At 49.1% G+C, this 25011-nt stretch overlaps 1 protein-coding gene across 7 annotated transcripts in view; it reads right to left on the reverse strand.

Annotated features, from left to right (window-relative positions):
• The window catches only part of IKBKG (inhibitor of nuclear factor kappa B kinase regulatory subunit gamma), a 147879-nt gene that overhangs the window by 51090 nt on the left and 71778 nt on the right, over positions 1-25011 (reverse strand). For all 7 annotated transcript variants that reach the window (XM_078664530.1, XM_078664527.1, XM_078664531.1 and 4 more), the window contains 2 exons: positions 21660-21691; positions 19579-19626 (listed from right to left, as the gene is read on the reverse strand). In XM_078664530.1, coding sequence (XP_078520656.1) covers positions 19579-19626; positions 21660-21691 — 80 coding nt within the window. The remainder of the gene's footprint in view (positions 1-19578; positions 19627-21659; positions 21692-25011) is intronic.

The following is a 25011-nucleotide window of genomic DNA, read 5'->3' on the forward strand; positions in this document are numbered from 1 at the left end:
TTCTCTGTTGAGGAGTAGACCGATACCAGCCTACGATGATCACAGTATTGAAAGCTGCTGGAGCCCATTCTCTGTTGCAGAGTAGACCGACGCCAGCCTATGATGACCGCAGTATTGAAAGCTGCTGGAGCCCCTTCTCTGTTGAGGAGTAGACCGACACCAGCCTACGATGATCGCAGTATTGAAAGCTGCCGGAGCCCATTCTCTGTTGCAGAGTAGACCGACACCAGTCTATGATGATCAGCAGTATTGAAAGCTGCTGGAGCCCCTTCTCTGTTGAGGAGTAGACCGGTACCAGCCTATGATGATCAGTATTGAAAGCTGCTGGAGCCCATTCTCTGTTGAGGAGTAGACCGGTACCAGCCTATGATGATCACAGTATTGAAAGCTGCTGGAGCCCCTTCTCTGTTGAGGAGTAGACCGGTACCAGCCTATGATGATCACAGTATTGAAAGCTGCAGGAGCCCATTCTCTGTTGAGGAGTAGACCGGTACCAGCCTATGATGATCACAGTATTGAAAGCTGCTGGAGCCCCTTCTCTATTGAGGAGTAGACCGGTACCAGCCTATGATGATCAGTATTGAAAGCTGCAGGAGCCCATTCTCTGTTGAGGAGTAGACCGACGCCAGCCTATGATGATCGCAGTATTGAAAGCTGCTGGAGCCCCTTCTCTGTTGAGGAGTAGACCGGTACCAGCCTATGATGATCACAGTATTGAAAGCTGCTGGAGCCCCTTCTCTGTTGAGGAGTAGACCGGTACCAGCCTATGATGATCAGTATTGAAAGCTGCTGGAGCCCATTCTCTGTTGAGGAGTAGACCGGTACCAGCCTATGATGATCACAGTATTGAAAGCTGCTGGAGCCCCTTCTCTGTTGAGGAGTAGACCGGTACCAGCCTATGATGATCAGTATTGAAAGCTGCTGGAGCCCCTTCTCTGTTGAGGAGTAGACCGACACCAGCCTATGATGATCAGTATTGAAAGCTGCTGGAGCCCATTCTCTGTTGAGGAGTAGACCGACACCAGCCTATGATGATCAGTATTGAAAGCTGCAGGAGCCCATTCTCTGTTGAGGAGTAGACCGACACCAGCCTACGATGATCACAGTATTGAAAGCTGCTGGAGCCCATTCTCTGTTGAGGAGTAGACCGACACCAGCCTATGATGATCACAGTATTGAAAGCTGCAGGAGCCCATTCTCTGCTGCAGAGTAGACCGACACCAGCCTATGATGATCACAGTATTGAAAGCTGATGGAGTCCATTCTCTGTTGAGGAGTAGACCGACACCAGCCTATGATGATCGCAGTATTGAAAGCTGCTGAGCCCATTCTCTGTAGCAGAGTAGACCGACGTCAGCTTATGATGATCACAGTATTGGAAGCTGCTGGAGCCCATTCTCTGCTGCAGAGTAGACCAACGTCAGCCTATGATGATCACAGTATTGAAAGCTGCTGGAGCCCCTTCTTTGTTGAGGAGTAGACCGACACCAGCCTATGATGATCGCAGTATTGAAAGCTGCTGGAGCCCCTTCTCTGTTGAGGAGTAGACCGACGCCAGCCTATGATGATCGCAGTATTGAAAGCTGCCGGAGTCCATTCTCTGTTTCAGAGTAGACTGACACCAGCCTATGATGATCACAGTATTGAAAGCTGCTGGAGCCCATTCTCCGTTGCAGAGTAGACTGACACCAGCCTATGATGATCACAGTATTGAAAGCTGCTGGAGTCCATTCTCTGTTGCAGAGTAGACTGACACCAGCCTATGATGATCAGCAGTATTGAAAGCTGCTGGAGCCCATTCTTTGTTGCAGAGTAGACCGACGCAAGCCTATGATGATCACAGTATTGAAAGCTGCTGGAGCCCCTTCTCTGTTGAGGAGTAGACCGACGCCAACCTATGATGATCACAGTACTGAAAGCTGCTGGAGCCCCTTCTCTGTTGAGGAGTAGACCGACGCCAGCCTATGATGACCGCAGTATTGAAAGCTGCTGGAGCCCATTCTCTGTTGCAGAGTAGACCGACACCAGCCTATGATGATCGCAGTATTGAAAGCTGCTGGAGCCCCTTCTCTGTTGAGGAGTAGACCGGTACCAGCCTATGATGATCACAGTATTGAAAGCTGCAGGAGCCCATTCTCTGTTGAGGAGTAGACCGGTACCAGCCTATGATGATCGCAGTATTGAAAGCTGCTGGAGCCCATTCTCTGTTGCAGAGTAGACCGACACCAGCCTATGATGATCGCAGTATTGAAAGCTGCTGGAGCCCCTTCTCTGTTGAGGAGTAGACCGGTACCAGCCTATGATGATCACAGTATTGAAAGCTGCAGGAGCCCATTCTCTGTTGAGGAGTAGACCGGTACCAGCCTATGATGATCGCAGTATTGAAAGCTGCTGGAGCCCATTCTCTGTTGAGGAGTAGACCGACACCAGCCTATGATGATCGCAGTATTGAAAGCTGCTGGAGCCCATTCTCTGTTGAGGAGTAGACCGGTACCAGCCTATGATGATCGGCAGTATTGAAAGCTGCTGGAGCCCCTTCTCTGTTGAGGAGTAGACCGGTACCAGCCTACGATGATCATAGTATTGAAAGCTGCTGGAGCCCATTCTCTGTTGAGGAGTAGACCGGTACCAGCCTATGATGATCACAGTATTGAAAGCTGCAGGAGCCCATTCTCTGTTGAGGAGTAGACCGACACCAGCCTACGATGATCACAGTATTGAAAGCTGCTGGAGCCCCTTCTCTGTTGAGGAGTAGACCGACACCAGCCTACGATGATCACAGTATTGAAAGCTGCTGGAGCCCATTCTCTGTTGAGGAGTAGACCGGTACCAGCCTACGATGATCACAGTATTGAAAGCTGCTGGAGCCCCTTCTCTGTTGAGGAGTAGACCGGTACCAGCCTATGATGATCAGTATTGAAAGCTGCTGGAGCCCATTCTCTGTTGAGGAGTAGACCGGTACCAGCCTATGATGATCAGTATTGAAAGCTGCAGGAGCCCATTCTCTGTTGAGGAGTAGACCGACACCAGCCTACGATGATCACAGTATTGAAAGCTGCTGGAGCCCATTCTCTGTTGCAGAGTAGACCGACACCAGCCTACGATGATCACAGTATTGAAAGCTGCTGGAGCCCCTTCTCTGTTGAGGAGTAGACCGGTACCAGCCTACGATGATCACAGTATTGAAAGCTGCTGGAGCCCCTTCTCTGTTGAGGAGTAGACCGGTAACAGCCTATGATGATCAGTATTGAAAGCTGCTGGAGCCCATTCTCTGTTGAGGAGTAGACCGGTACCAGCCTATGATGATCAGTATTGAAAGCTGCTGGAGCCCCTTCTCTGTTGAGGAGTAGACCGACACCAGCCTATGATGATCACAGTATTGAAAGCTGCTGGAGCCCCTTCTCTGTAGCAGAGTAGACCGACATCAGCCTATGATGATCACAGTATTGAAAGCTGCTGGAGCCCATTCTCTGTTGAGGAGTAGACCGACGCCAGCCTATGATGATCACAGTACTGAAAGCTGCCGGAACCCATTCTCTGTTGAGGAGTAGACCGACACCAGCCTATGATGATCGCAGTATTGAAAGCTGCCGGAGCCCATTCTCTGTTGAGGAGTAGACCGACGCCAACCTATGATGATCACAGTATTGAAAGCTGCAGGAGCCCATTCTCTGTTGAGGAGTAGACTGACGCCAGCCTATGATGATCACAGTATTGAAAGCTGCAGGAGCCCATTCTCTGTTGAGGAGTAGACCGACACCAGCCTACGATGATCGCAGTATTGAAAGCTGCTGGAGCCCCTTCTCTGTAGCAGAGTAGACCGACACCAGCCTATGATGATCACAGTATTGAAAGCTGCTGGAGCCCCTTCTCTGTTGAGGAGTAGACCGGTACCAGCCTATGATGATCACAGTATTGAAAGCTGCTGGAGCCCATTCTCTGTTGAGGAGTAGACCGGTACCAGCCTATGATGATCAGTATTGAAAGCTGCTGGAGCCCATTCTCTGTTGAGGAGTAGACCGGTACCAGCCTATGATGATCAGTATTGAAAGCTGCTGGAGCCCCTTCTCTGTTGAGGAGTAGACCGACACCAGCCTATGATGATCACAGTATTGAAAGCTGCTGGAGCCCCTTCTCTGTAGCAGAGTAGACCGACATCAGCCTATGATGATCACAGTATTGAAAGCTGCTGGAGCCCCTTCTCTGTTGAGGAGTAGACCGACACCAGCCTATGATGATCGCAGTATTGAAAGCTGCCGGAGCCCATTCTCTGTTGAGGAGTAGACCGACGCCAGCCTATGATGATCACAGTACTGAAAGCTGCCGGAGCCCATTCTCTGTTGAGGAGTAGACCGACGCCAGCCTATGATGATCACAGTACTGAAAGCTGCCGGAGCCCATTCTCTGTTGAGGAGTAGACCGACACCAGCCTATGATGATCGCAGTATTGAAAGCTGCCGGAGCCCATTCTCTGTTGAGGAGTAGACCGACGCCAGCCTATGATGATCACAGTATTGAAAGCTGCCGGAGCCCATTCTCTGTTGAGGAGTAGACCGACGCCAGCCTATGATGATCACAGTATTGAAAGCTGCAGGAGCCCATTCTCTGTTGAGGAGTAGACCAACGCCACCCTATGATGATCGCAGTATTGAAAGCTGCTGGAGCCCATTCTCTGTTGCAGAGTAGACCGACACCAGCCTATGATGATCGGCAGTATTGAAAGCTGCTGGAGCCCATTCTCTGTTGAGGAGTAGACCGACACCAGCCTATGATGATCGCAGTATTGAAAGCTGCTGGAGCCCCTTCTCTGTTGAGGAGTAGACCGACACCAGCCTATGATGATCGCAGTATTGAAAGCTGCAGGAGCCCATTCTTGTTACAGAGTAGACCGACGCCAGCCTACGATGATCACAGTATTGAAAGCTGCTGGAGCCCATTCTTGTTACAGAGTAGACCGACACCAGCCTACGATGATCACAGTATTGAAAGCTGCTGGAGCCCATTCTCTGTTGCAGAGTAGACAGACACCAGCCTATGATGATCACAGTATTGAAAGCTGCAGGAGCCCATTCTCTGTTGAGGAGTAGACCGATACCAGCCGACGATGATCACAGTATTGAAAGCTGCTGGAGCCCCTTCTCTGCTGCAGAGTAGACCGACGCCAGCCTATGATGATCGCAGTATTGAAAGCTGCTGGAGCCCATTCTCTGCTGCAGAGTAGACCGACGCCAGCCTATGATGATCGCAGTATTGAAAGCTGCAGGAGCCCATTCTCTGTTGAGGAGTAGACCGGTACCAGCCTACGATGATCACAGTATTGAAAGCTGCTGGAGCCCATTCTCTGTTGAGGAGTAGACCGACACCAGCCTATGATGATCAGCAGTATTGAAAGCTGCAGGAGCCCATTCTCTGTTGAGGAGTAGACCGGTACCAGCCTACGATGATCACAGTATTGAAAGCTGCTGGAGCCCATTCTTGTTACAGAGTAGACCTACGCCAGCCTACGATGATCACAGTATTGAAAGCTGCTGGAGCCCCTTCTCTGTTGAGGAGTAGACCGACACCAGCCTATGATGATCACAGTATTGAAAGCTGCTGGAGCCCATTTTCTGTTGCAGAGTAGACCGACACCAGCCTATGATGATCATCAGTATTGAAAGCTGCTGGAGCCCCTTCTCTGTTGAGGAGTAGACCGACGCCAGCCTACGATGATCACAGTATTGAAAGCTGCTGGAGCCCATTCTCTGTTGAGGAGTAGACCGACACCAGCCTACGATGATCACAGTATTGAAAGCTGCTGGAGCCCATTCTCTGTTGAGGAGTAGACCGACACCAGCCTACGATGATCACAGTATTGAAAGCAGCTGGAACCCTCTGTTGAGGAGTAGACCGACACCAGCCTATGATGATCACAGTATTGAAAGCTGCTGGAGCCCATTCTCTGTTGAGGAGTAGACCGACACCAGCCTACGATGATCACAGTATTGAAAGCTGCTGGAGCCCATTCTCTGTTGAGGAGTAGACCGACACCAGCCTATGATGATCAGCAGTATTGAAAGCTGCAGGAGCCCATTCTCTGTTGAGGAGTAGACCGGTACCAGCCTACGATGATCACAGTATTGAAAGCTGCAGGAGCCCATTCTCTGTTGAGGAGTAGACCGATACCAGCCTACGATGATCACAGTATTGAAAGCTGCTGGAGCCCATTCTCTGTTGAGGAGTAGACCGGTACCAGCCTATGATGATCAGTATTGAAAGCTGCTGGAGCCCATTCTCTGTTGAGGAGTAGACCGGTACCAGCCTATGATGATCAGTATTGAAAGCTGCTGGAGCCCCTTCTCTGTTGAGGAGTAGACCGACACCAGCCTATGATGATCACAGTATTGAAAGCTGCTGGAGCCCCTTCTCTGTAGCAGAGTAGACCGACATCAGCCTATGATGATCACAGTATTGAAAGCTGCTGGAGCCCCTTCTCTGTTGAGGAGTAGACCGACACCAGCCTATGATGATCGCAGTATTGAAAGCTGCCGGAGCCCATTCTCTGTTGAGGAGTAGACCGACGCCAGCCTATGATGATCACAGTACTGAAAGCTGCCGGAGCCCATTCTCTGTTGAGGAGTAGACCGACGCCAGCCTATGATGATCACAGTACTGAAAGCTGCCGGAGCCCATTCTCTGTTGAGGAGTAGACCGACACCAGCCTATGATGATCGCAGTATTGAAAGCTGCCGGAGCCCATTCTCTGTTGAGGAGTAGACCGACGCCAGCCTATGATGATCACAGTATTGAAAGCTGCCGGAGCCCATTCTCTGTTGAGGAGTAGACCGACGCCAGCCTATGATGATCACAGTATTGAAAGCTGCAGGAGCCCATTCTCTGTTGAGGAGTAGACCAACGCCACCCTATGATGATCGCAGTATTGAAAGCTGCTGGAGCCCATTCTCTGTTGCAGAGTAGACCGACACCAGCCTATGATGATCGGCAGTATTGAAAGCTGCTGGAGCCCATTCTCTGTTGAGGAGTAGACCGACACCAGCCTATGATGATCGCAGTATTGAAAGCTGCTGGAGCCCCTTCTCTGTTGAGGAGTAGACCGACACCAGCCTATGATGATCGCAGTATTGAAAGCTGCAGGAGCCCATTCTTGTTACAGAGTAGACCGACGCCAGCCTACGATGATCACAGTATTGAAAGCTGCTGGAGCCCATTCTTGTTACAGAGTAGACCGACACCAGCCTACGATGATCACAGTATTGAAAGCTGCTGGAGCCCATTCTCTGTTGCAGAGTAGACAGACACCAGCCTATGATGATCACAGTATTGAAAGCTGCAGGAGCCCATTCTCTGTTGAGGAGTAGACCGATACCAGCCGACGATGATCACAGTATTGAAAGCTGCTGGAGCCCCTTCTCTGCTGCAGAGTAGACCGACGCCAGCCTATGATGATCGCAGTATTGAAAGCTGCTGGAGCCCATTCTCTGCTGCAGAGTAGACCGACGCCAGCCTATGATGATCGCAGTATTGAAAGCTGCAGGAGCCCATTCTCTGTTGAGGAGTAGACCGGTACCAGCCTACGATGATCACAGTATTGAAAGCTGCTGGAGCCCATTCTCTGTTGAGGAGTAGACCGACACCAGCCTATGATGATCAGCAGTATTGAAAGCTGCAGGAGCCCATTCTCTGTTGAGGAGTAGACCGGTACCAGCCTACGATGATCACAGTATTGAAAGCTGCTGGAGCCCATTCTTGTTACAGAGTAGACCTACGCCAGCCTACGATGATCACAGTATTGAAAGCTGCTGGAGCCCCTTCTCTGTTGAGGAGTAGACCGACACCAGCCTATGATGATCACAGTATTGAAAGCTGCTGGAGCCCATTTTCTGTTGCAGAGTAGACCGACACCAGCCTATGATGATCATCAGTATTGAAAGCTGCTGGAGCCCCTTCTCTGTTGAGGAGTAGACCGACGCCAGCCTACGATGATCACAGTATTGAAAGCTGCTGGAGCCCATTCTCTGTTGAGGAGTAGACCGACACCAGCCTACGATGATCACAGTATTGAAAGCTGCTGGAGCCCATTCTCTGTTGAGGAGTAGACCGACACCAGCCTACGATGATCACAGTATTGAAAGCAGCTGGAACCCTCTGTTGAGGAGTAGACCGACACCAGCCTATGATGATCACAGTATTGAAAGCTGCTGGAGCCCATTCTCTGTTGAGGAGTAGACCGACACCAGCCTACGATGATCACAGTATTGAAAGCTGCTGGAGCCCATTCTCTGTTGAGGAGTAGACCGACACCAGCCTATGATGATCAGCAGTATTGAAAGCTGCAGGAGCCCATTCTCTGTTGAGGAGTAGACCGGTACCAGCCTACGATGATCACAGTATTGAAAGCTGCAGGAGCCCATTCTCTGTTGAGGAGTAGACCGATACCAGCCTACGATGATCACAGTATTGAAAGCTGCTGGAGCCCATTCTCTGTTGCAGAGTAGACCGACGCCAGCCTATGATGACCGCAGTATTGAAAGCTGCTGGAGCCCCTTCTCTGTTGAGGAGTAGACCGACACCAGCCTACGATGATCGCAGTATTGAAAGCTGCCGGAGCCCATTCTCTGTTGCAGAGTAGACCGACACCAGTCTATGATGATCAGCAGTATTGAAAGCTGCTGGAGCCCCTTCTCTGTTGAGGAGTAGACCAACACCAGCCTATGATGATCACCAGTATTGAAAGCTGCTGGAGCCCATTCTCTGTTGAGGAGTAGACCGGTACCAGCCTACGATGATCATAGTATTGAAAGCTGCTGGAGCCCATTCTCTGTTGAGGAGTAGACCGACACCAGCCTATGATGATCACAGTATTGAAAGCTGCTGGAGCCCCTTCTCTGTTGAGGAGTAGACCGGTACCAGCCTACGATGATCACAGTATTGAAAGCTGCTGGAGCCCCTTCTCTGTTGAGGAGTAGACCGGTACCAGCCTATGATGATCACAGTATTGAAAGCTGCTGGAGCCCCTTCTCTGTTGAGGAGTAGACCGGTACCAGCCTATGATGATCACAGTATTGAAAGCTGCAGGAGCCCATTCTCTGTTGAGGAGTAGACCGACACCAGCCTACGATGATCACAGTATTGAAAGCTGCTGGAGCCCCTTCTCTGTTGAGGAGTAGACCGGTACCAGCCTACGATGATCACAGTATTGAAAGCTGCTGGAGCCCCTTCTCTGTTGAGGAGTAGACCGGTACCAGCCTATGATGATCAGTATTGAAAGCTGCTGGAGCCCATTCTCTGTTGAGGAGTAGACCGGTACCAGCCTATGATGATCGCAGTATTGAAAGCTGCAGGAGCCCATTCTTGTTACAGAGTAGACCGGTACCAGCCTATGATGATCAGTATTGAAAGCTGCTGGAGCCCCTTCTCTGTTGAGGAGTAGACCGGTACCAGCCTATGATGATCAGTATTGAAAGCTGCTGGAGCCCATTCTCTGTTGAGGAGTAGACCGGTACCAGCCTATGATGATCACAGTATTGAAAGCTGCTGGAGCCCCTTCTCTGTTGAGGAGTAGACCGGTACCAGCCTATGATGATCACAGTATTGAAAGCTGCTGGAGCCCCTTCTCTGTTGAGGAGTAGACCGGTACCAGCCTATGATGATCAGTATTGAAAGCTGCTGGAGCCCCTTCTCTGTTGAGGAGTAGACCGACACCAGCCTATGATGATCAGTATTGAAAGCTGCTGGAGCCCATTCTCTGTTGAGGAGTAGACCGACACCAGCCTATGATGATCAGTATTGAAAGCTGCAGGAGCCCATTCTCTGTTGAGGAGTAGACCGACACCAGCCTACGATGATCACAGTATTGAAAGCTGCTGGAGCCCATTCTCTGTTGAGGAGTAGACCGACACCAGCCTATGATGATCACAGTATTGAAAGCTGCAGGAGCCCATTCTCTGCTGCAGAGTAGACCGACACCAGCCTATGATGATCACAGTATTGAAAGCTGATGGAGTCCATTCTCTGTTGAGGAGTAGACCGACACCAGCCTATGATGATCGCAGTATTGAAAGCTGCTGAGCCCATTCTCTGTAGCAGAGTAGACCGACGTCAGCTTATGATGATCACAGTATTGGAAGCTGCTGGAGCCCATTCTCTGCTGCAGAGTAGACCAACGTCAGCCTATGATGATCACAGTATTGAAAGCTGCTGGAGCCCCTTCTTTGTTGAGGAGTAGACCGACACCAGCCTATGATGATCGCAGTATTGAAAGCTGCTGGAGCCCCTTCTCTGTTGAGGAGTAGACCGACGCCAGCCTATGATGATCGCAGTATTGAAAGCTGCCGGAGTCCATTCTCTGTTGCAGAGTAGACTGACACCAGCCTATGATGATCACAGTATTGAAAGCTGCTGGAGCCCATTCTCCGTTGCAGAGTAGACTGACACCAGCCTATGATGATCACAGTATTGAAAGCTGCTGGAGTCCATTCTCTGTTGCAGAGTAGACTGACACCAGCCTATGATGATCAGCAGTATTGAAAGCTGCTGGAGCCCATTCTTTGTTGCAGAGTAGACCGACGCAAGCCTATGATGATCACAGTATTGAAAGCTGCTGGAGCCCCTTCTCTGTTGAGGAGTAGACCGACGCCAACCTATGATGATCACAGTACTGAAAGCTGCTGGAGCCCCTTCTCTGTTGAGGAGTAGACCGACGCCATCCTATGATGATCACAGTATTGAAAGCTGCTGGAGCCCCTTCTCTGTTGAGGAGTAGACCGACGCCAGCCTATGATGATCACAGTATTGAAAGCTGCTGGAGCCCATTCTCTGTTGCAGAGTAGACCGACGCCAGCCTATGATGATCACAGTATTGAAAGCTGCTGGAGCCCATTCTCTGTTGCAGAGTAGACCGACGCCAGCCTATGATGATCGGCAGTATTGAAAGCTGCTGGAACCCATTCTCTGTTGCAGAGTAGACCGACGCCAGCCTATGATGATCACAGTATTGAAAGCTGCCGGAGCCCATTCTCTGCTGCAGAGTAGACTGACACCAGCCTATGATGATCGCAGTATTGAAAGCTGCCGGAGCCCATTCTCTGCTGCAGAGTAGACTGACACCAGCCTATGATGATCGCAGTATTGAAAGCTGCCGGAGCCCATTCTCCGTTGCAGAGTAGACTGACACCAGCCTACGATGATCACAGTATTGAAAGCTGCTGGAGCCCCTTCTCTGTTGAGGAGTAGACCGACGCCAACCTATGATGATCACAGTACTGAAAGCTGCCGGAGCCCATTCTCTGTTGCAGAGTAGACCGACACAAGCCTATGAAGAGTGCAGTACTGAAAGCTGCTGGAGCCCCTTCTCTGTTGCAGAGTAGACCGACGCCAGCCTATGATGATCACAGTATTGAAAGCTGCTGGAGCCCCTTCTCTGTTGAGGAGTAGACCGGTACCAGCCTACGATGATCACAGTATTGAACGCTGCTGGAGCCCATTCTTGTTACAGAGTAGATCGACGCCAGCCTATGATGATCGCAGTATTGAAAGCTGCTGGAGCCCCTTCTCTGTTGAGGAGTAGACCGACACCAGCCTATGATGATCAGTATTGAAAGCTGCTGGAGCCCCTTCTCTGTTGAGGAGTAGACCGACGCCACCCTATGATGATTGACCGTATTGAAAGCTGCTGGAGCCCATTCTCTGTTGCAGAGTAGACGAACGCCAGCCTATGATGATCGGCAGTATTGAGAGCTGCAGGAGCCCATTCTTTGTTGCAGAGTAGACCGATGCCAGCCTATGATGATCGGCAGTATTGAGAGCTGCAGGAGCCCATTCTTTGTTGCAGGGTAGACCGACGCCAGCCTATGATGATCACAGTATTGAGAGCTGCAGGAGCCCATTCTCTGTTGCAGAGTAGACCGATGCCAGCCTATGATGATCGGCAGTATTGAAAGCTGCTGGAGCCCATTCTTTGTTGCAGAATAGACCGACGCCAGCCTATGATGATCAGCAGTATTGAAAGCTGCTGGAGCCCCTTCTCGGTTGAGGAGTAGACCAACGCCACCCTATGATGATTGACCGTATTGAAAGCTGCTGGAGTCCATTCTCTGTTGCAGAGTAGACCGACGCCAGCCTATGATGATCGCAGTATTGAAAGCTGCTTGAGCCCATTCTTTGTTGTAGAGTAGATTGACACAAGCCTATGATGATCAGCAGTATTGAAAGCCGCCGAATTAAAAGGTGAGTACGCATGTGCCTAGGCCATTTAAGATACATTGACTTTCAGGGTTGAAGTCTTCACGATGAAGCTGGGGAAGACCCAAAATGGTAGTTAGTAGATCGTTTCCAAGGTAAATTGGAGAAGGGCATGATGCTGGCTAATACTTCTAGGTCCAAAGTTTTTGTTTTTCACAATAGGAGTGAGCTGGCAAGTTTGTATGCATTAGAGTGAGATTATTAGGCACAATGCAGGTTCCAAGAGGTGGCAGTCTGTTTAATTATATTTAAAGGGGAAACCGGTTTCATGTTTTGGAATAAAATGGTGGGTGCCGGGGTCCATTTAACCCCAACTGTATGACACAAAATGGCGGTCTTTATGCTAAGCAGATGACGTCCACTCCGGTCATTCCAGCATGCACACATGCTCCTCTGCTTCTACCCGAAACCTGTTTAGCTGATGGGGGTGGGTGGTGACCTATCCACTCACTTTATTCCTATTATTTTTCCCTTTCTTGGGAGAAACTCGCCCTATCCATCTTGCAGTGTGATAGCCATCTCCCTTAGCAACAAGAGTAAGGAAGTCTGCACACCACAGCAGAGCCAATCAGAACTGGTCTCGGTGTGGACACTGGACATAGAGTCTGCAAACTCATCAGAAACCTGATGCGTCCGCAGGATTGAAGAAGCCCTCAAACATTGGTCATGGAGGCAAGTTTGCACTTTTTCAGCAAAACCAATAGTACTCATGAGGACGGGTGAAACTCTGAACTCAAGGTGCAATCCAGATCCAACCAAGAAGGATATAGAGGTAATTCATGAACGAAGTACAACCATTTGCTGAGCAAGAACTTCAGGAAAGATGGAGGTTTCTCCCGGAAGGGGTAACAGGGATGGGGAGTGGGAGGAACAGAGCCTTTAGCACACGCGAGGACAGCTCCTGATTTGCTTCCCACCAGCCGCCAGACTTTTAGCAGCATCCAATGAGATCCGCAGGTTCAAGTGTGGATCCTGGGACCCGAGCAACACACACTGGGCCCCCCAAATGACTGTTCGCCCCACTGTTTGAGAGAACTCCGCAAGTCCCACACATGGCAGTAAAGTCCCAAAACTGGGTACGGTATATGCTTGTGGTAGAGAAGTTCAGCCTCAACTGGTGTCATCCCTGCTGAAAATTGGGGAGCAACTAGTAATTATTCCTACCTGCAGGGGCACCCCAAGCCTGGGCCAGTGTATCCACAGTGAAAGCGGTACGGTATCACTCGAGTAAAATGGCGCCTGTCGAGCAGTGAGAGTCAGGATTCCACTAGGTCGCCCGACATTAGAAAGGCTTTGATCTCAACAGTGGGAGTAAGGGGGGTTGGGGGAGCAAACTGACCCGTTCAGGTGGGACCTTAAGGTGGGTGGCCCTTAATCGTCTGGATGAGTCAAATTTTGGCAGTCCAAGCCACTGAAATCTGCTGAGGCTGAAAAAGCAGGAAAAGGGTGCCAATTGAGAGGACTATCAGCAGGCACTACCATGAACTGCCCACCGAAAAAATACCAGCAGCAGTAAGAGCAGTCTGTTGGGGCATGGCAGGAGCATGCATCCAAATGCCAGGAGGCGATATAAATGCCAGTGACAGGCTGGAGGGGGTAGTCAGGATAAGCCACCCCCTATTATCCTGCTGCACACACACCTTGAATCATTTTGTTGCGGTGAGGCTCCCAGTCTACTACTGCGGTTGGTGCCTTCTGGTGGGCCACGTTTTGCCTCCGAGACCTGTACTTTTGCTGCACACTTTGGGGAATTTGTTAAGTCCTACTGAACCGGTGACCATGTGCAGGGGCGTTCGCCAGAGGGGATGAAGTATTACCGCAGCCTCGGTTAGACACAGCTGGGTCCTGGGCACTATAAAGGGGGTATCCCATCATCCCAGGTTTAATTTCACACAATTTGACTATCCACATCAGGCCTAACTTTCCCGACGCTCTCCCCCGCACGCCCCCACTGTACGTTAGAGGAAGCAGGATTTCACTACATGGTGTGGGATTTGCCCGGTGTAGCAACTGGTCTGGCATAGAGTGACCGTGGTGGTGGCAGAGATGGTAGCACATTAACTCACTCCCATGCCTTCATTCTCTCTGGTGGGGATTAACCCCGGGCGAAAAATGACAAACATTTACATACATTTATTGACCTAGCGATTGTAATAGCAAAGGTGCACCACCACATTTGACATATGATTAAACAATTTCAAAGAGTCACAGAAAGCATCAAGTTCCTCAGACTGGTTTTCCTTTATTTAAAAAAAATAGATGAAGCACCATACAGCCGCCGCGTTTCGTCCCAAACTAGGGACTTCTTCAGGGCTTCCGTAAGTAGTGAAGGCTTCTAGTAAGCATGGCAGATGAGATTCTGAAGAGCATATATAATGAAGGATGAATAAAGCTTCTCTCGACGAATATAGAATAAGAGTTCCAGAGTAACTGAAAAAGATTAGCTGTTCTCCAAAAGAAATATAACGTGTATATCTGTCCGGCGTGTGAGCCAATATAAACTACAGTACTGAATCTAACTGGTATCCATAATAGCCATAAATCCAAGTAACAGCATAAACTTACATGAAAGTATGAGGATTAAATGTCCCTATCAGTTTGAAATAGAACCGCTGGCAGACATCAGAATATTGAAACCGAATACGACCGCGATGCGCCTTCTGTTGCAACAGAAGACGCACCGCGGTCGTATGGTGCTTCATCTATTTTTTTTTTAAATAAAGGAAAAACAATCTGAGGAACTTGATGCTTTCTGTGACTCTTTGAAATTGTTTAATCATATGTCAAATGTGGTGGTGCACCTTTGCTATTACAATCAATTGATTTAGTTCCGTAAGGAACGAGCACAGTTACAGTGGGTGTTTTCCAGTGTGCACACGATCCCCCAAGTAGAATACAGGGATATTAGCTATCACACAGTTATTTTTTGTTAGGTGCTGCTCTTTAGAAGGTTCCACTGTTAAGTCTTGTGTCTTTATATTTATTGACCTAGCCTTTATTCTGTTCAAACATCAGGTGGCCAAGGCGTAGAAGGCAACCGTACCTCCTGACTTCCAGCGTTGGCTCGACCTATTGACATGGACTCGGACAGAGGCTCACAACCTCTAGTGGCTCTGCATGACGGGAATTTCCAGCACCAGTGGTGAATGCTGAGAGACCTTTCGGCTCAACGTAGAAGCTAAGAATGACACGTGCCCACCTTGAGCCCGTACCTATATGCACTATACTTATGTCGGTGCATGCAAGCATGCAGGCGAGGTGAGTGCTCCCAAGAGACATGCGGGGACCACAGGCACCTGCGGATGCAGTGTCAGCACACCACACACACCTCTGTGCAATAAATGGTTCCCGCTTCCATCGAGTGTCCTCTCAGGGGTTGTGACCTCCCCCCCACCTGATCTCACATGACGTGTTCACACATCCTGCCTGGCCATACTCCTGGTGGGAGCTCCCCCTGCCTGTCTGTCCCCACGTGACATGACTCCCCAGCCTCCTGAGCTGGTTTGCTTTGCTATTACGTGCTGGCTTGTTGTTTGTGTTTCTTATTGTCATTTTCACCGTGGTAACATCTGGGCCCAGCTACATTGTTGAGCAATGTTATGTCTGTAGCTGTTGTTTAACTCTATGCAAAAAAATCTAATAAAAACATTTTTTTTTTTTTAATCCTTTTAAACTCGTAGAGGAAGCAAGTGACTTCATCTGGACTTGCTCAGGATGGCTCAACCATGAAAGATGACTGCAGAGAAAACCAATGCGGAAGGCTGTTTAAAACTGCTGCAAAGGTGCCAGGTGGGCTCCCGGACCTCGAAGCATGAACCTACAGTCTTACTGAGGTCAGAAGGGTGGACCTCAATCATGAAAACACTGCCCAGATAATCTGGACTCAGTTTTGGAGGCCATTGAAGAATCCATCACGACCTACGAACTCAAAATGGACCAACTGGCAATAGAGATGGGGCTCTGTAGGGACAACCAACGTAAACTACAAACCCTACAGCCAATGACTGAGCTAGAGCAACAAATCTGAGACCTCAGAGCAGCTGCCTGGCAGGAACAGCAGAGGATGCCAAAGGCAGCTCTCAGCCGTGACATCTGCGAGGTGGGCTTACCTCGGAAGACCCGAGCCTGGTTCAATACATAGAAGATTGGTTGTCTTTGATGATGCCCCCATTCTCACCCCACCGTGACGATCGCTTTTTGTCTCTGCATTTGTTACCCCCAGCTGGTGGTAACTACAACTTTTTCTAGACTGATAGGATTAGGCGAGTAAGATGGGGTGGAAGAACTTTTTCAAACTGTGCAGCAAAGTTATGGAACAAAATGCCAGCAGCCATGAGATTCCAGTCAAATCGACAATCCTTCAGGAAGATCGTGAAAACGTGGCTGCCTAGTAACATAGGCTGTACCACTTCCATACACACCAGCGCCAAGACGCCGTGGCATTCGAGCGCTTCTCAAACATATTTCTTATCCTATCCTAGACATCTCATCTTAACGATGGTGAGGCAAACCGGACACTCAATGGTGAGCACAACAGAGATGATATTTGCCCAAGTTAACACCAGTGATGCAGCAAGAGCGGACATCTCTTTGGGGTAAAATGCGAACGATGCAGATGAACCTGAAGTATGTGCTTTTCCTTCGCTGCTCTGGGGAGAGACCTCAACAAGAGCAACACAGAAGGCGAAAGGGAAAGAAACAGAACCGACCGACAAGGACTGTTACTCCCTTGCCAAAGCAAGCCCATGCAGACAGACAGGTGGCACTGCCACTGGAGGGGGCAGAGGTTAATGAGATAATAATAATAAAAACATTTATTAAGCGCCTGGTTACACATAAAAACAGTGCGTCCCCGCGCTATGCATGCATACCGACAGACCTCCGAAGGAAAGTCCAACAGCCCCGAGGGGAGAGGACACAAGGCAGCAGGCAACTAGACCTTGGGAAATAAGTACGTTTTCAGTTTCAGCCTGAAACGAGATTCTGAAGGTTCCATCCGGAAATCAAACGGAAGTTCGTTCCAGTATTTACTGGCGAGGAACCTAAAGGATCTCCCTCCCATCCGAGCGCGACGAATGCGGGGGACCACCATCTGCATGCTCCCCAGAGATCTCAGCGACCGGCTGGGACGATATAAGGTCATCATCTTCTGGAGATGTCATGCTCAACTAACTGTGAAGAGTCAGAATCAGCCAGCACAGGAGAGTGAACTGCATCGAAAGAGCCACGGAGCAATGAGGCACTTCCACAAATCATCACACAATCAGCAGAGGACGTCATCTGACGCAGAATGAAAAGGATGATCTGAACGCAAGAGGTGCCATCACCCAGGCCCTCATCTCCAGCCGAGTGGAATACAGCAATGCTCTCTACGAAGGGATCGCAGCTCACCTACTTCGACGACTACGCTATACAGAATGCCACGGCCAGACTGGTCCAGTACCTCCCCAGATGAACCACTGCCTCAACTTCAATCAGCCCACCAGACACCTCCGCTCCGTGTCGCTTTCTCTAACCCTCGCCCCCAAGGTAGAATATGAGAAGGTCGCTCCTTCTCCGACTTCGCAGCAAAGAAATGGAACGAGCTACCCTTTCATCTACGGACTTCCCAAACTCTTCCAGAGTTCCGAAAGTCCCTGAAGACCTGGCTATTCAGCTAATCAACCGGAATCCGTCAGCGCCTGGATACCTTCACAGCTGACTAGTAGCGCTCTACAGATCTACTGATTGATGTCTTTCATTACTGCAACTGTGCAGGACACTTGGCTACAGTCACAATTGAGCAGTAGATGTAGCAAACGTCCTCGATAGAATTACTGGGATGGACTTGACATGATATGGGTCCCCAATGTCAGTTTTCACCCAGGGAATGGCTTCTATGATACACCCTATACCGCTTTTTGTATAAAAGTAACAGGTGTCCTGCCAGATATAGCAGCCAGACCCCAGCATCAATTATCTGGGCAACAAGTCTCGGAAACAGCCCTCAACTGCACTATGGATTTCACTGGGTGGAATATATATATATTTTTTTTGTAAGAGTGCCGTTTTTGGGTCGGACAGCGTTGGCTATTTTTAGAACTTTGTGCTGGAAACTCAGCAGCTGAGGCTTCAGTCCACTGACCTCTTAAGCCTCAGACCTAGTACCAGTCTCAATGAAACAGGCATATACCGGAAGCAGCACGCTTGCAACATGGGATCATTTTGAGAACTTTGTGCTTGAAACTCAGCAGCTGCGGCTTCAGTCCACGGACCTCTTCAGCCTCAGACCTAGAACCAGAGTTGATGAAACAGGAATATACCAAAATAAGCTCGCTTGCAGTGCAGGATAATTTTTGACTCCCGACTGTCTCGCTGACTGGAACAAAGAAGCACTTTTATGCTAAAAGACACAATAAGTCACGAGGTTCTCAGGCTGACGCACGTGGAGCGTTATATGAAAGTGCTGGCCATAGGGCCAATCATCTAGAAAGTGAAGTGCTTTGTGTGCAAATGCTAAACAAATCTATGTCACATTTCAGCCCCAGAGGGTGCCACACGTTTTCTTTTTGCACCTTACTTTTAGAACATACGCTGCTACTCCTCAACAGTGCTGAGCGTGGTTTGCTGTGTCAGGTTCTAGCTGGGTTTCTAATGCCCATCCCCTCCTAGATTAAGGCTCGGCTGCTCAACATCACAACCCACAAACAGTCAAGGAGTCTAGGGGTACCTGGTTCTCCCAGAGCAGCATCACTGTGGCTGTGGGACATTCGTGGTTAACACCCACCTCAGATACTGCCCTGTAAACAGAGACTGCCCGGTTAGCCAAATGAAGGCCTCAAACCCAGTGAAAACCGCATTTACGTCTGCTCCCGTTTCTCTTTTACTCCCGTTCTTCCATATTCCAGTCACCAACTCCCCTGCCCTCTAATTTACAAAACACTGTCCCACATTTCCTGTTCCATGCTGTTCACCCCACTCTTCCAGGCTCCCCTTATTTCATACTCCTCCCGGCACACTTTCCTATATTATTGTTCTCATCCTGTTCTCCACACTACCGCCATTTCTTTTTCTCTACTTACCCATACATTTACTCCACTCTTCCCTCGCACTGCCTCTCAGAACATTCTTCAGAGTACCCAGCTTCCCTCACACTTTACCAGTCTCCAATGTATCCCTCACTTCCCCTATTTCAGTTTTTCTTTCTACTTACAAAGCCTTGCAGCCCCCTTTCCTCCACCGTCCTATTTCCCTGTAGGAGTCTCCGCATCACTCCCCTCACTGTCCCTCAAACCCTTTCTCCACACAATCCTATTCCCCTCAGACCCTCATAAGCAGCCACCGAGGCTCACTACAGACCTTGCTTCAGCGTCCTTCAGCTTCGTTTGCAGCTCTTCGAGTGCAGCCCTAGGGGTGAAGAGAGAACAAGTATGAGGTGCGCTCAGGAGAGCGTTGCAAGTAGAAAAGGACTCTCGATCCCGCTGCCAAGGAAGGCCAAAGTCACTAACAGCAAAGGCCAAGAAGATGAGGGGACAATGCGAGTGGTCTGGAGGAGGAAGAGGGGTGCACTCTGGTGGAAAAGGGGACACAGGTGAGGTGCGGTCTGAAAAAGTGGGTGTGTGTGAGGTGCAGCCTGAAGAAGGGCACATGGCGATGTGTTGAAAATGAATAGGCGGGGTCATGGAGAAAGTGTGGTCTGGAAGAGGCAGAACAATGAAGGTGGTGTACCATAAGGGAGGAAACATAGGTCAGATGTGCACCCTAGAGCAGGGGGAATCGTGCACGAGGTGCTACTATGGATGAGATGTGATGTGATGGACGAGGCGCACCAAGGAGGAGGACGTTATATGGTCAAGTTGGGGCCCTGAATGGAAGTGGACAGTTTTGGCATGCAACATGGATCAGATGACATGGGTAAAGGGTACACGGAGAAGGAGGTTGAGGAAGGGACATGGCTGAGGTGAGGCCTTGAGGACCAGGAGACATGGGCAAGGTGTAGCCCAGAGGAGCAGGGGACACGCACAAGTTGCAGTCTAGCACAAGCCACGGGTGAGGTGTGGCTTTGATGAGCGGGTGATATGGGCTAGGTGTGGCCTTGAGAAGCAGGGGACAGGGACTAGTTGTGGCCAATAGAACCAGGGCCATGGTGGAGGTGCAGCTCAAGAAGCAGGGGAAAGGGACTGGGTGTAGTCATGAGACCAAAGGTCATGAGTGACCTGCTACCTTGAGGAGCAGAGGGCATAGGCGAGGAGCAGCATGGATAAGGAAACATGGGTGAGCATAATATATTGATAAAGATGTTTATGGGTGAGTTGTAGCCTGGATGAAGAAGCAAGATACATGGGGAGAAATCTGTGTGCCCCAATTCCTCCCTGGAGAAGGAGGAGGAGGAAGAGACATGAATAAGGTGCAGCCAAGGGTGACGTGGTCAAAGACACTCCTGGGTAAGGAGTAGGGATGGCCAAGGTGAGACCTTGAGGACCAGGAGATATGGCGAGGTGTGGCCCGAGGAGCAGGGGACAGGCGCAAGGTGCGGTCTAGCAGATGCCACGGGTGAGGTGTGGCTTTGATGAGCGGGTGAGGTGCTGCCACGGAGGAACAGATGCACTCAAGAGGCGATGGAAGCAAGTGTGAGGTGAGCTCTTGAGTACAAAGAAGTAGATGATAGAGGAGGCCAGACATCCTGGAAGAGGTGGCGACAAGAGCAAGAAGAAGCCTGCTGTTGGAGGAGACGGACAAGTGAAGTTAGTGAACCCAAGATGAGTGGAGGACACAGTGAGGTGCGCCGAGTAGGTGTTGACATGGACGAGATGTGTTCTGAAATAGGAGGCAACGTATAGAGCATGATTTCATGTTACATAGGTGAGGAAAAGTCAAGACTAAAGAGACAGCAATGGCGTGTAATGGAAGGAGGGCGATGTGGGCATCTTGAAGACAGGGATGAAGCAGCGACATGGTCAAGGTACTGCATGGTTGAGGTAGACACAGATGATGTGTAGCCGTAGAGAGGGGAGGCGACGCTAGCTATGACTGGTGCGATTTGAATAAAGTACATCACAGTGGAGAAACTGGTCTGGTTGAAGATATTTGAGTAAGAGAATGTGCTCTGGGTGAGGTACGCTTTAAAGCAAGATGGGACACAGGCGAGGTACTTTGGAGGGGACAAGTGAAAGGTGAATTCAGAAGGAGATGGTTGAGGTGCGGCCGAAAGAGTTGGCCACGTGAGGAAATCTGGAAGAGGTGCAACCACTGATGATGCGGCAACATGGCAGAGAAAGGCTCCAAGCGAGAAGATGACAAACGAGGTGGCTGTATGGGAAGGTGTGACGTCGACTGATTATAAAGGTGGATAATGTAAGGTGAGACACAAAGGAGGCGATGACATGGTTAGTTGCATCGTGGAAGAGCAGGTGGTCACAGATCAGTAAATGGAGTCTCACCTGTCGCCCACACACTCCGGATCGTTGGCATTCTGCAGGAAGAAAGTGAAATGGTTACCAAACAATTCTTTGTCTGTGATAAACGGCGAAGCAAGGTGAGGGATTCTCTAAAACAACTAACGGGAGTGCAAGGAAATCCTTTGCTAACCACCGCAATGCCCATGATAGCACAGATGTGCACAGGTGTTTTTCTTATCGCATCAACAAAGAGATATAGCGAGATATAGGGAGTTTTTTGTTAGTTTACATTATAGGTTTGACAACCCCCTAAAAATCGAAACATTTCTAGAGAAACTGCGCGAGAGGGGTGTGAGGACAAAAAGTCTCTCTCTCTCTCTTTTTCTCTCCTCTCTCTTGCTCTCTTTCTCTCGCTCTCTCTCACGCTCTCTCAGTATTCCTGAGCATCAGCTAACAGTCTTACACAAGCCGCACTGCACCTCACTGGAAAAAGCTTGACAGAAGTGTTTGAGCCGCCTTTCTAGCGCTTACCGCTCAAGTGTTTAATTCATTCACGCTGGGTGTCCCTGATCACTTGAGGGGATTACCAGGTGCACTGTCGACTGCTAGTGGGATTCCACTGATTTACAACTCTTACACTGTGTCCCTCATTCATTTTTACATATTTGGAGCACAACCTTTCCGTCTGCCTCGCCCCTCTTTTTAGGAGTGACACCGTCTATTTCATCTGCTTGGTAGCTGTTGTACCCACACACCAGAGCTGGGTCCAGCGTCAATGCTCCTGGATCCTTCCACTCCGCTGAGGCCCCTCTGTGGGTCTAACTCAAACTACGAACTACAGACTCAATAGAATCGAGGACAAAGTATGGGACACATCTCAGCCTGCTGGCCACTGCTGCATTCTGCATCTTTCTTGTAACAGTCCTACCTTTTAATAAAGTTATTTACTTTTTCTAAAGTACCGCACCATCTGGACACCGCATTGTAATGAATCTGAGTTTTTAACCTCCCCTATCCGCTAAAGTCATCTTTAAGTGCTCGACTTCACTGTCAACTGCAAAACGGGAGTCTTGGCCTATCGCGGTCTGGGGGCAGTGGTGGTAAATGATGGAACCAAAACAAGATAAGGCCTATTAACGTATGTTAGAGGACCCCAAAAAGGCCTAGCATGCTCCCACCTTTTAGCCACCTCTTCATAACCTTCTCAGGAGGTAAGCAAGTTTCTTCAAAGCCAAAACCAACACCTTCAAAGCAGCTCAAACGAGGCCATCAGCTGAACTGAAGTCAGACGGCCAGCGACCACGGGACTTTGCTCCAGTTCAATAATATAGAGTGACTATGAGCCTGTACAACCTCAAACACCTTTGCCAATCACTGGAACATTTAATGTTAGGGGAAGTGGGAACCCAATACACCCTTGGAGGCTTGGGCAAACCAAGTATTGGCAGGTACAGGCGCCTACAAGGGATTGGTTAAGCCACATATTCATAGTGATTTCTGCTTTCAATGTTAATGAGCTCTATCCAGTACCTTTCAATTCAATTCCTTTAGATGCAATTTCAATCTTTTCCACATAAGCAAATCTTCCAAAGAATTTTTTTAATACGGTATATGTATTCAAAAAAGAAAATTATATTGGCAATTTTTTTATAAAGGGTACAAAAGGTAAGAAATATTCCACACAAAAATACTATGCAACCAGAAATTACAATATTTCAATATTACAAAAATCTCATTGTTGCAGTTCTTAACACCTTTTCAGGACATTTATAGGAAGATAGTGCTGCTGGGAGAATAGTAAAATAGAGGTTGACTGCGCGGTGACTTATCAAGAGTCATCAGTCTTGAAAAGTTGCACAATTAAGCCGAAAAAATTAGCAATGATCTCGTTCTGATGCTGGTCATATCCAAAATCGAGTGCAGAAAACAATCCAATGTGGAGGTGGTGCACACGCGCATTGTTCACCAAGCAGGAGTCACCGCACATCCTGGGGCTGGACTTTTTTTTTAAAACGCGTTATAATGTCCAAGACCAACAATAGATGGCCGGAAAATGCAGAATGCCTGTATCCACCACACATGGGGTAAACACAAAGCTACCCAAAGCCAAATGCAATAAGAGTTTAAACTAATTTCCTCCTATTGTGACAGTCTGAAAGCAGTATCTGCCACGTCACCCAATAATATTGCATTAATTGCTACAATAATCTCGCTGCAATATTCCTTCCAGAAAATCAATCATGCCCCTCTTGGGTTTGGTCACTCAGTCTTCTGCTTTACGGAGCCAAGCGAGGAGGAGGCAACGCTCTTTGGGACGCCACCTCGATCAGTAGGAGCTTTGAGTGCTTTTTTTCTTTATACCCAGCACGCCAAAACAAAAGAATCATGAACGGGGGTGATAACCCCAAACATGATGATGTCATCGATGTGACAAAAAACAACTAGGTGGGTGGGGGCCTTGGGGAAAAGTTTAAAGACCAGACATAGATACATTCCCTATATAATCAATGACAAACACATTAGTATCTAAGGGTCAACACAAGGACCCGCTTGCATACGGACATAGACAAGGTCCTGAGAAAGGCAGGGACTATCTGTTCCATTTATGCTGAAACATGTCGACCTACTTTTTTTAGGCAGTTATTTGCTTCAAACTGCCCTATGCTATTCTGTTTTTAACATTGGAGGATCGGGCATTAACAAGAATAAAGTACTCGTTGCTCCATCACCCAATTTTACTACACTTTTTTCACTACACACACGCACTGCAATCCCATCACCCACTAGAATAACTGTACTAGGACCTCACCACGGGCTATTTGGTTTATGAAGGATTTTTCAACTCATCCTCATATACTACTGAGGTTCCGTAAAAATTATTACAACGTTCTGGGCATTACCGAATATGGACGAGTTTGGTATCTACGAACCGTAAATGGTGAGTTCGGTAAGTGTATGCATTCTCGCTACACTACCTGTTAGGGTTCGCCTAATATTACGGATTCTTCATCTGAACCCTCGGGTTCCATTTTAGATACGGCATCCATTTTGTTTCTTGCCCTCACGTAGTTAGCGAGCAGGTAACTGTTCGCCCCCTGACCCTCTAGTTCCCAAGCCTTGCGGAAGACGCATATTCCTTTCATGCGTCTTTATGGCCGGAGGAATGTCACAACGAAGGCAGATGGCTCAGCTTGAGGGTAATCTGGCCGTGCCGGCCTATTGTGACAGCCGTGCAGGAGATGGGATCCAACTCTTTGATCCGACGAATCATGCTTCGGATATTACCCCCACACTCTTTTCTCTACACGTATCTGACTTCCTTGCAGCTGCTCTTGTCTCTTCTTCTTTGTCATTTACAACTCTAATGGGTATGCCTAATGGTGGGAAGATGTAC

The sequence above is a fragment of the Lissotriton helveticus genome, chromosome 10, assembly GCF_964261635.1.
Source record: "Lissotriton helveticus chromosome 10, aLisHel1.1, whole genome shotgun sequence".
NCBI classification, from domain to species: Eukaryota; Metazoa; Chordata; class Amphibia; order Caudata; family Salamandridae; genus Lissotriton; species Lissotriton helveticus.